This window comes from Pleurodeles waltl, chromosome 10 (assembly GCF_031143425.1).
Source record: "Pleurodeles waltl isolate 20211129_DDA chromosome 10, aPleWal1.hap1.20221129, whole genome shotgun sequence".
Lineage (NCBI taxonomy): Eukaryota > Metazoa > Chordata > Amphibia > Caudata > Salamandridae > Pleurodeles > Pleurodeles waltl.
In genome coordinates, this window is record NC_090449.1 from 1,002,628,418 (window position 1) to 1,002,645,601 (window position 17,184).

Consider the following 17,184-nt stretch of genomic DNA (forward strand, 5'->3'; position numbering starts at 1 on the left):
AACCAAAAAGTTGAAAAATAACTGTATGAAAACAATTAAAAATAATTAAGATAATTAATTGACAGTATAACTTAAGAAAACACAGCAAACCGAAATTATGTAATGATTTTGTGCAGCTAGATCAATACTGCAAGAAATCAGTTGATAAATATCTTTATTTTCACACAGATCCAGGAGTCAGTGATACATGAAGTTAAGTGTGATCTGGATAGCTTCAGACTGGGAACAGGGTCTGGTCAACCAATGCATGTCGTATTAATATCCCAACATGTCAGAAGATTAAAACAACTTAGCATCTTGGATCCATTTAACCTGGGAATGTAGAGGAAATTGGACTCTAACCCTATATTAATCTACTGGGTAATGAAGGACTTAATTTTGTTGTGAAGGTGGGTCTACTATGGTATGTGTCGGTATATACCAATTGTACAGTATACAGGCAGCATTAGCCACAGGTTGCTCTGGATAATCGGTTGAGATAGGCAGTGTAGTGCTGAGCTAACCAGATTTAATTTGTGGCATTTATTTCCACCTAAGAGGTCAATTACCAGAATAGGAGATGCAGAAAGAATGTGCTTAGCTTATGTACTCATGCAAGGATTTTGAATAAACATACAGCAAAACTTTAATTGCAAGTGTTTGACATGAGCACACAGAAAGTTATCAGGGAAAATATCGTTGGAGGTAGATCCCATTGTCGCTCAAACATTTGCCATATTACCCTGCCCCTTTGCAAACCTGGGTCAGGATGGAGATGCTCATGTTCTGTTCACTGGCCTCATCAATCAGCGCAATGAGTTTTTCATATGGCAGAGGCCTGTTAGAAGCAACAAGGACAGACAGGGTAAGTTAGGACAATTAAAAAAGAAAGAGAGAAAACATTTTATCCAGAATTTTTCTAAACCAGCTTCATGATGGTTTTCGTTTTGGAGTTAATGGACCTGATATGTCACCGTATTTTCCCATCCTGTGTCTACGTGGAAATGCACTGATACATACATGCCAATGCTTCCATCAAGGCTCTCCTTAAGGCTTGCAAGTGAGTGGCAGACCCTTCCCGGCCCCATCTCAATGCAGTTTTTAAACGTCAATAGGGAGGAAAGGTAAGATAAACACTGTCATTTCTATCACATGTAAAATCAATAAATGCAGAGGGACTGAAGCAAACTAGAATTAACAAAGGTTCAAATGATGCTGAAAACTATACATACGTTTGTAACGCTCCGTTTGTGTCAACTTGATATAGTAATGTGTTGGTTCTCAAATAGGAGCCCAGATAGAACAGAGGGTCAGATGGGTGTTTGTGGGGGGCTGGGGAGGAAGGGTCAATGAGGTATTGTGATGGCATTTAAACATATTTTGGCAACATTAGAGAACGTCTATTTAAGGCTCAAGGAAAATAAGCATTCTGTCACTGATGCTCAAAGTGTTAACTACATTTGGCACTATCAGTCAGGAAATTCCCCTGGAAGTAATGTCTGAAAGCATATTTGTGGCAGGTGTTTTGGACTCCTCCTTCCGCTAGGTTATGAGCTTCAATAGACAAGGAAACACTAGTATGCTTGGTTGAATAAGAAGGCATCATTGGCAGTCTTACAGTAGGGATTACCCCATGGTTCATCACTTCCTTCTCGACCTAGTCAGGTAGTTGCATATTATAAGCTGCTTTGACAAAGACTTGGACCTGGATGTTCATAATCAAGCTAAGAAGATAATTATGGATAAAAGCAGAAGACTCAAAAGAAGCAAAACAGTGCACATGTAACAGAACTGCTAAGAATTTCTGGGACCTATCATCCAACTTGAAGTAAATAAATTAAGAACTACCCTTGCCCTAAAGCATTCCTTCTCTGGAGGCTTAACTTTCTGTCTTGAATTCCCTATGTCCCTTCATCAGGAAGAATCCAACCTCCTATTACCTCCAGAAACATCTAAAATTAGTGTCTTCTTCAAGTTCCTAAACTAATGTTTGCCAAACCTTTATCGATGTCCACAACACAGCTTTGCTACTGTTCTTGCAGACTGCTGTGCAATTCTGTCACCTATGGAATTATGTTCCGGTTCATTTTGTTCTTTCTACTTTATAATTTAATTTAAAGACGAGATACAAGTAGGGCACACTTACATGTTATGATCCAGGTTGTTTATATAGAAAGTTAAACAAACAATACATATTGGTAAAGTGGAAACCGGTTGTATGCCAGTGATGTATTTGACTATGATAATGGTAATCCAGGAGCAAGTCAAAAGAAACTCTGTTAACACTCAGTGGATTGTATTCTGAAGTCATCAAGATGAGGCAGAAATGATTCAGATTAACTTCTCTGAAGGAAGATGCCAGGTGAAACATTTTAGACATTCCACTTGACAGGAGCAACTTTTGTTGAACAGCTAGAGATGGTGTTCAATGAATGCAAGATGCAGAAGCCTTAAAAGTCCACAAACCCACAACAACTGCTTCTTCAGTGTTTTTGTAAGTCTGTAAGGTCAACAGGCTCTAAGTTATTACAACTATTGAAGAAGAGATACAGCGAAATAAGTTTCTACTTTCTCTATTTCATCGTACAAAAAGAATAGGGTTTGAAACCTAACACTCTGCTTATTAAATTAAACTGTACGTTCCACTGACAACGTTCCTAATGATGACCCTAGTGCAAATCCTGGTCTCCATTTATCAGTGTCAAAATCTATATGATTACAACTTTCACAAGTCCACTGACAGAGTTCCAAGGAGCTCCAAGACAAGGGGTTAATATTACCAAACGTTTTTCTTTCTGCCTGGATGTTACCCCTAGCCTTCCTACATTAATCTCTCAGTAGTGGCAACCCATCTGAACTACCGGAGTAAATTTCTATCCTTGTTTTATGGCTAACTTCAGAGAGTCAAGACGTTATAGATTAACCTATTTGTAGCAGTCAGACTACAACAGCACACTAAGCCAGAAGGCTCGCTAAAAGACTAACAAGTTATTTCTCGTGGATAATCTATCAAACCACAGATTCACCTACTTTAGAATATTCCCAGTCGCTGGACTGGATCCAGAAGATTTAAAACAGCAATGTTCCAAAGCGTTGGTAGGTGGTGCCTTTCGGCACCACATCGAGTCTGTTCTGCCATGAAAGTGATGATGAAACCACTTATAAGTGCCACCACTGAGCACTGAAGTCAGTTTATTTTTTTTTAATGTGTCTGTGCTCTCTGATGCAGAGCTCAACAATACTCAGCGGTACACGTGTGCAGATCTCTAGTTTGGAAACTTTTTAAGTGGAAAAGAGGCCATTCTATAAAATGGGGAGGTGGGAGGGCATTGGGGAATTAGGTGGTTAGATGGAGTATCCACCAGAAAGACCGTTACTGAAGATAACTTGTCCTTCTAAGGTAAACTTCTAACTACAGATTCCTCACCTTTGGAATAGAAACTAATGCAGGACCTTCCCAAGGTGATGGGTCTGTGGAACGGCTCAGACCTAAAACTCCTGCAGAACCGAATGACCAAAATGCACATCCTGCCAAATTTCGCCGTGAAGGCAAGGCAGTGGTGCTTTGGGAATGTGTGCACTGATGCCCATGTTGCAGTCTGACAGATGTCAAGACACGCACTCCGCATGCCAGTGCAGTGGTAGCAGCCTTGGCAATGGTGGATGGGCCCTCAGTCCTTAAGCAGGCTGCTTCTTGGCCAATGTGTAGCAGACCTTAAAGCAGAAGACTACCCACCTTGATCTTGAGAACCCCATAGAGAGAAGATTGTCCACCTGATGGTTTTTAGTGCAATGTAGAAGGTCAAAGCTCTTCTGGGGTCTATCCAAAGGAATCTCCCCTCCTCCATTGCAGGTTAAGGTGGAGCAAAGAACGATGGGAGAGTGATCGATTGCCCAACATGAAAAGTAGTCAAAACATTTGGCAAAAAGGCCAACATGGTACTGAAATGGAATCTGACTTAAGAGTGAAAAGAACTGGTGTGTTACAGACCAGGCCATGGCTGGGGATCATATCTGGAGGGCAGTTTGGTGGCCTAAACAACTTGCGGCATTTGGCCTGCGCTTATCACTTGTATGCATGCAATGTCGGAGGCCAGGAAAGCAACGACGCTGTGAAAAGGACTGTCTTCTTTTCCCTCACACTAGTTCTGGGTAACCAAGATTTCCCTCCAGTGTATAAGAAGGTCAATATGTTGGTATATGACTGTCAATATAATGGGCTCAATATAATGGGCTAAAATCCTTCGAACAAATTCAACAAGAATTGGGAAACCCTGAATCAGAGAGATTACATTATTATGAAATTCGACATGGATGTTGCAGGAGGAAATTAAGGAGGATGCAGGGAGATGGCTGACCCCATCTGAATGATGGATACTGACAATAAAGGGCAAGAAACAGGTTCTTTCTGAAATGTATCAATTCCTCAGCCCAGAAAAGACGTTGGAAAAGTTTGCAGGCCAGAAGAGATGGGAAAAGGACTTAGGGTGATAGGTGAGCACTAGGGAACTGAACAATGTGTTTACCAGAGCTGGAACACGTGCATCCACCATAGTGATCAAAGAAACTGACAATGTCAGTAGTATATTTCCATCTGGATTCATCAGTGGAATGCAGATCACAACCTGGGTTGCTGGAGGCGCTCTAAAATGCAGGTTCTCTTCTCATCTTCTGTGGAACTGCCCAAAACTGGAGAGATACTGTAAGGAGGTTTTTGGGTGAGAAAGATCTCATGCTCAACCTGACACTGGTTAGATTTGCTGGCCTTCATTATACTATTAAGATAGGTTACCCTATTCGGTGAGGTCCACACAGGGATATTTGATTACATTGGTGTTGTGTGTGGCTAAGCAGTTTGTGGTGCGGAATTGGGGAAAAGAGGAAGAGCCCAGCTATAGGACATTCCTATATACAGTGTGGGAGCTCATTGGAATGAAGAAAACAGCGATGTCAATGACTGGGAAAGGAGTACAATTCTTAAAAATGTGGAACCCCTGTCTGAGAATCATGTTTGCTGAATTCAAAGAGGTCATATGCGCCAGGTAACTAGAGGTGTTTGCGACTCACTTATCGAGAAGCTCCTATAACAGATATATAGATTTGATGCTTTAGAGTGGTATGGGTTTGTCACTAATCAAGATTTATTCAACTAGGATAGCAATGGAGATGGGAGGGGAAGGGGACAAAGAAATTGTTGGGAAGGGGGTTTAAGAGGGCTTATGTGTCTGATGGGGATACCACTTTGTTGTCAAGTCCCTTTTGTCTTATTTAGGTATATCGTTTACTCTTTCTGAAATGACAATAAAAAGATATGTCTAAAAAATTAACACCCTGGTCTTCAACACCACTTTACTGAGAAATAATAGTGCTCATGGCTAGAAGTTCCAAATACTGCACTTTTGTTGCCCAATCCAGAGCCAATGGGATGACATGTGCCCAGTAGTTCCTGATGATCTTCAGAACTCGAGCAGGATAGGCAGATGCAGAAAGAAGTAGAGAAATCCTGTGCTCAACTCTAGCCAGAACGAGTACCCTAAAGAAAGCTTTCTTGATAACTGCAACTAGCAGACGATTTGACACTGTGTGTTCTCAGTAGTGGCAAGCCAAGGTTCTCCCCACTGTCAGAAGATACCCTGCTCCACCTTGGGATGCGACCGCCATTCATGATCTGCCACGTGCCACTTGCTGAACTTGTCCACCCTAGAGCTTAATGATCCCACCAAGACGTTCGCAATCAGGGAGATGAAGTGATGTTCTGGCTAACTCCAGAGGCATAGAATCCCCTTGGCAGAGGATCCAACCTTCATTTTGCCATACCACATGGCGGGGGTGGTGTCAGTAAGAGCATGCACCAGCTTTCCCTTGATCGACAGAAGGAAGGCCTTCAAGTGCTGGTGAATGGCCCACAACTCCAACAGACTGAGATGGAGCCGGGTTTCCACCGGAATCCGGACCCCTCTGATCTGCACCTCTCCCAGATGTTCTCCCCGAACTAGCAGAAGTGCATCTGTCGTCCCCATCAGCTCTGGGTGGGATGGAGATATGTCTGCCGCTGGTAAGGTTGTAGTCGAGCAGCCACCATTTCAGACCTTGTGTAGTCTCCTCCGACACCTGGCTGACATCTGTCAAGTTTCCTTTGTGCTGGGCCCACAGAGACTTCAGAGCCTTAATAATGAATGGGGCATAATGAATGGGGATGAAGGAAAGAGATGAGTAAGACCTTTGAGGAACCTACTAACAAAAGGTGACTTAAATAAAGAAGGTTGATCAGGCAATCTCAAAAAAGCAGAAATGGGCAAATAACCTTTAAGAGTGCGCATAGTAGAGCCCGGACAGGTCAGGGAAAGGAAAAACAAACAGTCCCTCAGAGAGAAGGGCAGAAAAGGGGTCAATAGACTTGTCCATGCCACAAATTACTTCCAACAACATCGCATACCGTTTTGGTAGAGGGACACCTGGCTGCCAAGATTACATTACAGATTTTGAGAGGAAGGTCAAAAGCTGTCAACTGTTGCCGCTCAATCTCCATGCAAGAAGGTTGAGAGATTGGACAGGTTTAGGTGAAGAAACCTCCCCTGATGCTGTGACAGAAGATCCTCCCGAAGGGGCAGTCTGATCGGAGGATCTATGAACATGCTCAGCAGTTCGGGATACCAGACTCTCTGTGTCCAGTCCGGAGCAACAAGGATTCCTTGGGCCCGGTTGACCTTGATCTTCTTGAAAACTCTGGCCATAAGTGATATGGCCAGAAAGACATACAAGAGGCCTAAGTTTCACTCGAGACGAAAAGCATATCCGAGTTCTAGCCGCCTTGGAAACTCCAGCACACAAAACTGCTGACATTGCTGTGCGTTCTCTGCAGAGGTGAGCAGATCTTACCAAGGCTCTCCCCACTGCTGAAAGAGACCTTGTGCCACCTCCAGATGGAAATGCCATTCATGATCCGCTAGGCATTTACAGCTGAGTTTGTCTGATCTGCAGAGATCCAGCAAGATGTTGAACCACCAGGGATATTGATGTTTCAGCCACGTCCAGAGGCACATAGCCTCTTGACAAAGGGTCAACAACCCCACCCCGCCCTGCTTGTTACAGTACCACATGGCAGTGGTGTTGTCCATGAACACCTGCAACATCTTCCCCTTGAGAGGGGAAAGAAATGCTTTCAACACTATTCAATTGCACCTTGCTGCAACAGGTTGATATGGAGTCTGGATTCCACCAGAGACCAGATGCCTCTGATCTCCCTTCTCCCAGATGATCGTCCCCAGCCCAGGAGTGTCGCATCTGTCAATACTGTCAGATCTGGTTGGAGAAGCAAGAAGAATCTGCCTCTGACCCAATCGCGGTTCGTTCACCACCACTGCAGATCTCATACAGTTCCCTCTGAGATCCGGAGAGATTTCCCTGCTGATGTGCCCACTGGAACTTCAGGTCCCACTGCATAGTCTGCATATGCCATCTAGCATGTGGCACAAGTAGGATGCAAGAGGCCCTGAGGTCCAGCAGCCTCAGAATCACTCTCACCAAAATCCAGGAAAAAGGCCGAAACATTGGTACCATAGCATGAATATCCTGGTCTCGCTGCTCGGGAGGATAAGCCCAAAACTACACTGTGTCCAGTACAGCTCTGATGAAAGGGAGCATCTGAGAGATAGTCAGGTGTGACATCGGAACATTTATAGTGAACCTCAGTGAATGCAGGAGGTCTGCCGTAGTCTGGAGGTGGGTGACCAGAGCCTGGGGTGAGCCCATCTTTAACAGCCAGTCATCAAGATAGGGGAAGGTTTAAACCCCTGATCTCCGCAGATGAACCGCAACAACCACCATCCTCTTGGTGAACGCCCAAGCAGCGCTGGTAAGGCCAAAGCCGAGCACGGTGAACTGAAAGTGCTCATGGCCTACCGTGAACCACAAGTAACGTCTGGTGGACAGGCAGGACCGGGATATGAAAATAAGCATCCTGCAAGTCCAACGCTACCATCCAGGCCCCTGAGTGCAGGGCAGATAGGACCTAAGCCAAAGTGAGCATCTTGAACTTCTCCTTCTTGAGGAAGAGATTGAGGGACCAAAGGTCTAGGATAGGGTGGAGACCCCTGTCCTTTTTTGGGGACCAGAAAGTAGCGGGAGTAGCAACCATGACATACTTCTGACAAGGGAGCCCTCTCTATGGCTCCCTTTGCCAAGATAGCTGTAATTTCCTCAAGGAGAAGGGACAGGTGATCCTCCGTCATCCGATCGCAGGATGGTGGCATGGATGGAGGAGTAGTCTCGAAAGGGACCCCACCTGTCTGACGTGATGAATTGTCAGCGAAGCAGGTGATGGCGAATCCTATGGTCAACTGGCCCATGGGGGTAGACAGTCAGACAAGGAAGGTTTAGAGGCTGCTGCGGGGGGGGTGCACCTGAGCCACAAGGTCAGTGGAACCCACGCCTTCGGCCATGAAGAGGCTGGGCAGCGTGTGCGGCACTATGGCTGGACGGGAATGGACATGATTGGAGGCCCTTTCCATAGCCAATAAAAGGGTGAAAGGAAGACTGGGAGGAACATAGGGCTGTCTGCGAGGCCCAAGGACCTGGCCTAGCCTGAGAATCCTTGAAGTGCTTGGACGCTGAGTCTGCCTTGTCTCCAAAGAAATGGGTGCCGTCTAGCAGCCGCATATGTCAAAGGTGGGGGTAGGGGAAGAGACAACAGGGGAAACATTTACAAAAAAATAAAAGATAACACTTACCCCGCATCGCCCGTCTCCCACTGCCGACTCCTGCCACCTTGCTCCTCTTATGGTGTCCCAACATTCGCTGGGAGACCAGCACAAGCTCCCCAGCAATCCTGGCGATGCTTACATGCTAAACATAGCATGTAAGCAGCGTCAGGATTGCTCTGAGCAGCAGTCACTGCTCCCCAACCGAGTCCAACCTTTTGGATTCCCTATCCAGGTAAGTGAAACAGAACATGCCCTAAGAGGTAGAGGCTTGGATAACCAAACTCTCAGGAGAGGGTACTGGGTCAAGAAACCTTAGTCCCCGGGAGCGGATCGATTAAGGTGGGCAGTCATCCTGTTCACAGGAGTCCCTGTGCTGGGTTTGTACCAGGTACCCAGTAGGACATCCATGAGGGCCTCATTAAACAGGAGCAGGGGTTCCGAGATGGAAACTCCCGGTTGTAGCACCTCTGTCAAGAGATTAGTACTGACAGCCACCAAGGGCTACTCAAGGTCTGGGACCTCAGCTGCCCTCCACATCTGCATAGAGTAATGAAGCTCCCTCCTCCATAGCCACGGTAGGAGGAGAAAGCCTGCCAGGATCTGGAGGAGTATCCAGTCGGCTGGCTTCACAGAAGTCTGTAAGCCAGTCCGTAGGTTCTTCGTTCAGGCATTCAAAAGGGTGCAGTGACCCCTTTCATTTAACTCCGAAACCTAACCCAAAAAGGCCCAGGATCCGACCTAGGAGGCACGGCTCTGTGCCAGAGTCAGGGAAAACAATGGGGGTGGAGCCGCCCATGGGCGTGGAAGGCGCTGGGAACGTCACTGGTGTAGAGGAAGGTCGGAGTGGTAAGAATGATGCTGGTCCACAGCCAGGAATGGATCCTTGGGTGCCCCTCGGTGATGAGGCCGAAGCCGTTGGTGCAGAACCCAGAGGGGCTCCTTGTGACTCCAGGGGGTCCGAAGGCAGTTCAGCAGTGTCAGGCTTCCCACAAATGAGGTGCATGGTCTCATAAAACTTTCTTGTAGGGCAGAGGTCACTTCGCTTCGGATCCCAGAAACTCAAGGAGGCGTGTAGTCCGCCCAGGCACTTATTCCCCAGAATGAGGCCTAGTGCGCCAATGCTCCCTCATCTCATCAGCTGACGGACGAGGAGAAGTTGAAAAAAGCTCAACTTCTTGGATTTTGTTTCTTGTGCCTCAACTTATTCTATCACCCCGAGGACTTGGAGTGGGGGGACGACGATGGAGGACTCTGTGACCAATCTTGGGATCTTCCTTTCGAGCGAGAGCTCAACTTGCGCTGAGTCAAGCGCTAGGACGCCATTAGCTTCAGGGACCACTCCCTCAAACCCTTTAGATGCATGGCCCGACACCCAGAGCACGACTTTGGGTCGTGGGCACGCTCCAGACACCAAAGACATATTAGGTGCAGATCCTTCATGGACATCTTTGATGCACATGGAGTAAAAACTCAAAAAACACTTGACAAAAAGTCGAAAAAGGGCAGTCAAAAATTGACTGAGGTGTAGCTCTCTTCGGATCAGCACTTGTTCGTGAGACTAGAAAATAACTGATGTTAGCGTACCGAGGTGGTGCCTATATAGGAGCCGCAACATCATATACTGCACGGATGCCGCCAGACACGGAGCCGACAGATGCAACCTAATGGCACACCGAGGTACTGCTCCCGAAAGTCTTTGGGATCCAGCCTGATGCGTGGGTAGAATTCAAAGGTAAGTAATCTGCAACTAGAAGTCTCTATCAGATGCTGCATTGCGGAGGTTGGCAGCAATCTGAAGATGTGGGTTACCAACTTGTTCCTGCAGGATTTTTAGCTGAAGTGGCCTTGTGTTGCGAACAAGAGGTCAGCCAACTGATCAATGGAGCATCTAGGCTGGGCTCTGGAGATGACTTCTTCACAAGCAGGACAGAGCAGGCACAGTCCCTCTTCTTTGTTTGCCACCATATTTAGCAGCTGCAGTCTACGCTGATGCAGCCGCTCCTTGCCAATTCAATGGTACAGCAGGCAAGTCCTTCTTCCAGTCCAGACAAGATCTACGTTCTGGATGCCAGGGGTGCCCTATTTATGTTCAGAAAGTGCCTCTTGTCTCCTGTCCTGAGAGTTGTTAGCCCAACTCTCCAGGAGGGCGGACCCAGTGTACAAGGGTAAACGGGCACTGAAAATCTTTGGCAACTTAAAATGGCACCTTCTAAAGTTGCCCACCAAGGACATTAAAATAAAATTCAATGTAACCATTAAATCAGATTTACTGCATTGATTCTTTTCACACCTCACAGTACCAACATACATTACAAGAGCTGAGAAGTCAGTCTGTAACTCTGTACTTGCCAATGAGGATACTTTCCACAGTAAAAACAAGAATTTAGGGTTTTTACTGCTGGAACATGTAAAAGTACATATTCTATTCTCTAAAATAGGGCACAATGCCTTAGGGCTCATTAGGCCTACCTCAGGGGTGTTATATATATATATATATATATATATATATACTTTAAATGGAGTAGTTGAGTTAGCAGCTTTAAACTGCCCTTCCAGTCTGTAGTGGCTGACAGGGAGCTAAGTTTTAGCTTGTTGTAATCGTAGTAGCACAACAAGTGCTGCAGTCCATGCGGAACACCGCAGCTTACAGCCCCTAGGTACCCCTGGTACCATATAATAGGGACTTACTAAAGACAACTCATCAAGTTGGGCTATGCCAATTGGGAACAATCCAATTAAACATGCACGATTTTAAGGGTCACAGCACAAGCACCGAGTCCTGTTTAGCAGGGCGCTCAGGGCATTTCATAGCAATTACATGAGTACCTAGTAGCCAAAATGGGGCCAAAAAGTGTGACCAAACCTGCAGAAAGCCTGTTTCCTTACTTGTAGTTCAGGGAAAATTACACTGACCATGCAAACCACTGAGTCTCTCAGAAACTGGACTATATCACCATACTAGCCTTGCAACTCTGAGAAAATGGCCATTGGTCTACTAAAAAAGAAAACAGTGAATGCATTTATAGCTCTGAAGGCAGAACAGAAACATCCACCTAATATTTTTGTTTAATACAAGGACAGACTATGCCATTACCAGAGACGTTAGAGCCAAGGGGAGCAGTGTAACATATATTAAAAAGATGAATGTGACATCTAAGGAACTCCTGTAAGGATGTTAATAGTTTGGGATGGGAACAGAGAACGGAACCTTCTATCCATAAGCCAACTTTCAATCTCATTTCTATAAATCTGAAAGATTAAATCATGGCCCACAGTGCCCTGCCACAAAAGTATGCAATAAGATGAGGATGCTAACACTATTAACATTAATCACTAGGTTTAAATCATCCACTATGGATAGCTGTACTTGCTCAGTACTTTGGTTGAGCGGGAATCCTGCCAGGACATTGTAAAAAATATATTCTTATTTAACACGTTCGGATAAGTGGTTATCTACATTATATTCTACGTCTTTGGCTGCAGCATTGAAAATGCTGATCAACCAGAAACCAAACCGGGCTGCAGAGTTTAATTCTTCTGTTTTCCAAAAAGGCAAAACGCATGTCTCTTTAAATTAACTGGCAATGTCGCTGCCACATCAATATATATGTATGTATGTATGTATATGCTATTTCTATACCCCATATCTAGCCAGAAGGAAAGAGTGCTGTGCATGGTCAAAGCCAAGCTTAAAGTCGGTGAGTAATAGGAAAAGAAGCAGAGGTGTGGACAGTTAATGCATTGGGATGTAGTGTTCTCTAAAGAGGTGAGTCTTCAGCTCTTTCCTATATGGGAAGAGAGTTGGGTGGTCCTGATAGATAAAAGGATGCTGTTACAGATACTGAGTGCATAGATGGAAAACGCTTGGCACTTTGTTCTGGCTCTTTTACACTTTTTAGTATGCAGTCTGATGGTGTCCTGGCTGCGGGCAGGCTGAGAACCTCCAGAGTTGGTGTGCTTGCCTGCAAGATAAGGGAGGTGCAGGATGTGATAGCTTTGTAAATGATACAGCTATTTTTGAAGATAGGAATGGCTGGCAAGGAGAGCCACTGGAGTTCCAACAGGGTGGGGGCGATGAGATCATATTTCTTCAGGCCCTGGACAAGACATGCTCTGGGGTTTAGGATGCCCATAAAGGATGCCAGTGTAAAATCTGGGAGCCCATAGAATAGGGCATTGCCATAAGAGAACAGTAGAGAACTCCTTATAGAGAAGTGACAATCACAGAGTCTACATTCCTCAGAATATAAGAAGGATCCGGCTCGAAGGCAGAGTCAGATCTAGGAGAGCCAATTGAAGGTCCACCTCCAAGAGCGTGAGATGTTCATCTTATGTCTTGAAAGCATTTTTTGATCACTGTACATTATATCATCCCTTTTGAAGATAAACTGACAGCTTCTGGAGACAAACATTTAAACCCACATTTAAACTAATAAATTCACTTTCCATCACAACTTTAGGTAAACCTTCATTTTTTTCTTTAACCTATTTGGAATCATGCTCTGTATCACAACTAAACGCATTCATACTAATACGGAACAAGAAGGACATGGTCTAATGGCGGAGTTAATGACTATTGATTGAGGGCCCCAGGATTCTAATCCCAGCACCTCATTCCGAAAATGTGGTTAATCCTCTTTACATAAGTTTATCATCCTGTTCCTCAGTTCTGACATCTGGCAAAAAAACGTGAATGCTGATGAACAGCTTTTATGTATGTATTAAGTAGGACTTAAAGTAGTGGACATTTACAACAGACAAATCGAAGTGAGTTTTACAGGAAATGATTGTGCTCCACACTCAGAGATTTAATGAGGAACTCACGCTGATATGGTCTTCTCACGAGGCTCAGGAGGTAGGCCAACAGTCAGTTGCTTCTGATGAGATAGAAGGTCTGTACAAGCCTATGCAAAGAGAACAAATTTGTGATTCATGTATTTTTCAAGAACAGCAAAAAACGATTATGTAATTTGCTTATGAAGCATAACAGCTCATAAAGTGAGTATGAAGTACACCTTAACATTAAAGAACAAATTACTTACCTTCGGTAACGCCTTAACTGGTAGAGACACAGATAAGCCACAGATTCCTTACCTTACAATTCCCCCACACTAGATCCGGAAAACATTTTCAACTGTACCTGTGCACGTCGGTAGAGGGTGCCATGTGACTCCATATTGACGCTGTCCACTGGATATGGCGTCGACGAAGTCCATACAATCCCTTTTCCGACGTGCTGACATAACTTTCTTCTGTGACTAGAATCCGCACAGAGCCACCATAGAAACTGGCAATGGAACCGTGTGCCAAAAAGAGAAAAAGATGTAATTGTAAATGTCCACCATTGAATGGAAATGCTTGGTAGAATGAGACCAAGCAAGGGATAGTGAGGTAAAATAAAGTACTTCGCAGAACGGGGAGGATGGACGAGTCAGTAAGGTCTCTGTAACTACTCTGTGTCTCTACCAGATAAGGTGTTACAGAAGGTAAGTAACTTATTCATCTGATAGAGACAATAGAATAGACACCAAAGCAATTTAAACCCAGGAGGTGGCCTGCAAACACATCCCACCCAATCCTTACAAATAAGTAACCGATCTAACTGAAGGCGGAGTAGACCGGCACAATTAGAGACAAAGGTGAAGAATAACATTTATCCCACCAGAAGAGTGGAAGACCACATACCATTGCAAGAAGACACGGAACGCCATGGGGGCAGAGCACATGGCAACGAAAAAGGATTCTATCATAGACAACACTCAAGATGAAAATAAACATGTACAGCCCTAAGGGAGGAGCTGTACAGGTAAAAGGGCTAAGAACCAAGTTGCAAGACCACTGCAAAAATCACTGAGACAATTGGGAGGGAACACCCAACAAGGAAGGGTCACAGAGGATATGTAAAGAAGATGAGTGATGCATAGATGCTGCCTCAGCAGGATGTATAGGCAAAACCAGCAACAAATAGAAGGTCAATGCTGGTAGGAAGAATAAGTCAAAAACCAGATGGCACTTCTCCAGGAACACCAAAAGAAGAGCTGTCAAGAAGTGCAACATAACCATAGTGCATGTAAAAAGGGATGAAAAGAGACACAAGGCATACCATGGGCATGACAGATGATGGAGAAACAAAGATGTCGGAATAGAGACATGCAGAAACACCAACCTGCACACATATAGATATAACAATAAGGTGTTCGTGCAAAGGTCAAATAAAATGTATATACCAGAGACTACTGTTCTGAGCAACAGAATGATATAAGGCCAGAGAGGAAAAATGGCCACCAAAAGGAAAATAAATAACTACTGTCATGTAGCTGACAGGGAAGGATTAAGCAAGTGCTAGGACAGGATGAAGCAAGTGCTAGGACAGGAATCCTACGCAATAAATGCTGGAAAATAGTGGAGAAAAGATTACCAAGTTACACAAAAAGAAAGGGAAGGGACTGAAACAACCTAAGAGAGCAGGGCTAACAATCTTTAATAAAGTGAAGAACTCATACTCTGAGAACTGACGGCCCAAACAGGGCAAGGGGAAGAAAGGAGTAAGCTCGCTGACATTGTTGTACAACAGAAGTAGTAAGGTAAGAAAATACCTTTATAAATACATATATATGCATATATATATCTATACATATGTACAAAGGAAATAGTAAACTGCTGCCAGGATCAGACAAAACGGTCAGGAGGAGGACTACTATGTCCATTAACAGGACAAAGACTGTGGCACATGGCTAAACAAAAACACGTGGGCCAATGCACAAAGAGGATATAGCAGACCATGAGAAAGTTAGAAATGGAACAGTAGCACCATAAGGGCGACACAGTGTGCCCACTATCAAGTATCATACCAGAAAAGACATAATAAGGATTAACAAGCAGTTGCAATGCAATAGGCCTCACATTTACTTGAGTTGGAGATATTGGCATTGCACATGCATAACTGGACTTTTTTGCCACATTAATTGGTCAACCCTGCCATATATTTTAGTCCTTTCTGCAGCAGCTGTGTCAACACCGCAGGCGGCATGCAGAGAATTCTGTATGGGTGAGAGCTTGTACATCCTTAGCACTAAGAAAGGGCAGCAGGTGTTCAAGGGATACAGAAGGCAGGCTGAGTTGGTCTACAATGTTGGCAAAGCAAACAAAGTGAAAAATATACTGAATGTGAACAGAAGGGGAATTTCACCCTTCAGGCCAAGGACAGTGTTTGTATGTGAACAGAATGAAAAGTCTTGCAAGCATTGTTTCCTCACATTTCAACAAAGCTCTAATGAATTTAGCAGAGCAGCCTGAGAAGATTTATGGCCCCAGTAAAGGAGGTCAGCAACGCCCTGTGTGAGATTTCATGAGTGCTGGCAGGGAGGGGTCATGGAGAGAGAGACTCTCTGCGATGCAAGGGCATGTTGTGACTTTCGTGAGCAGTGAGCTAAATGACCGGGTGTTTTGTTTAGTAAAATAAGCCGATTTTAGGAGCCGGAGGTCAACGAGGACAGCACTAGAATAAAGCCAAAACAAATGTCAGTGACATAGGAGGAGGTGGGAAGAACGGAATGCTGCAATAAAACGCACACAGCTACCAACCTAAAACACCCAAGGCGAAAGGGTAGCATAAAAAAAATTCAAAAATAGTTAGTCACAGCAACACATAAAGAAAACAATGTGGAATAATACAGTAGTTGGTCACTCCTCTGAAACCGAAAAATTAAGGAGAAAAAGGCAGAACTGACCACAAGAGAGCCTGAATTTTTTAAAGGACACTGCAACCAAACAAATAAAATTGCTTTAAGCCCACACTATAAGTATACTTAAGGATACATCATGTTGAACGCTTATGCTCGACCAAAAAAGCAACACTTCCAAAGAGGTACCATAGATTTTAAAGCATAACACCTCCTTGCGCACAATGAGAAAGGACAAAACTGAAAACAGAGGTGCTCCCCCAACCCTGAAAAATTGGGGGAAGACGGAATGCACCAGTAGAGTCTGTACTTATACAAGGAACTATATATATAGTAACAAATTTCCAAAAGAAGCAACTAACAATAGGGAACAGCCAACATAAAGAGAAGTCTAAAAACCTACAGCAAGTGCTCCTAACAGCAGGGAATTGAAAATGACTCTCACAGGAGGAAGAACCCAGTGGACAGCAAATCTCTTAGGCGAAATGCCCATAAGCAGATGTAGGAAGCTACCTCCATATGTACTATACCAAAATGAGGTATAGTGTGCACAGAGTCCAGGGCTTCACCAGAGGCTTAACAGAGGCTAAAGTAGATTATACAAATGCTCTCATTTGTGGTAGTATGGTCCATCAGTTAGGATTATCAGAGGGTAGTGCAAAGCATTTGTTGTACACTCACAGTCAAGAAATGAGGCACACACTGAATGACTAACTCCAGGCCAATCCAAGGTTTTTATATAGCAAAAATATATTTTGTTACTTTATTACTAGAAAAAAAGTCTTTATTGCAGGTAAGTACAGTTTTAAGTAGGTATCAAT

The 17,184-nt window shown here is 44.4% G+C and overlaps 1 protein-coding gene across 2 annotated transcripts in view; it reads right to left on the reverse strand.

The window, feature by feature from the left end:
* PHKA1 (phosphorylase kinase regulatory subunit alpha 1) overlaps positions 1–17,184 on the reverse strand; it is a 967,577-nt gene that overhangs the window by 319,999 nt on the left and 630,394 nt on the right. For both annotated transcript variants that reach the window (XM_069211854.1, XM_069211853.1), the window contains exons 23-24: positions 13,506–13,585; positions 739–817 (exon numbers count right to left, since the gene is read on the reverse strand). In XM_069211854.1, the coding sequence (XP_069067955.1) occupies positions 739–817; positions 13,506–13,585 (159 nt within the window). The remainder of the gene's footprint in view (positions 1–738; positions 818–13,505; positions 13,586–17,184) is intronic.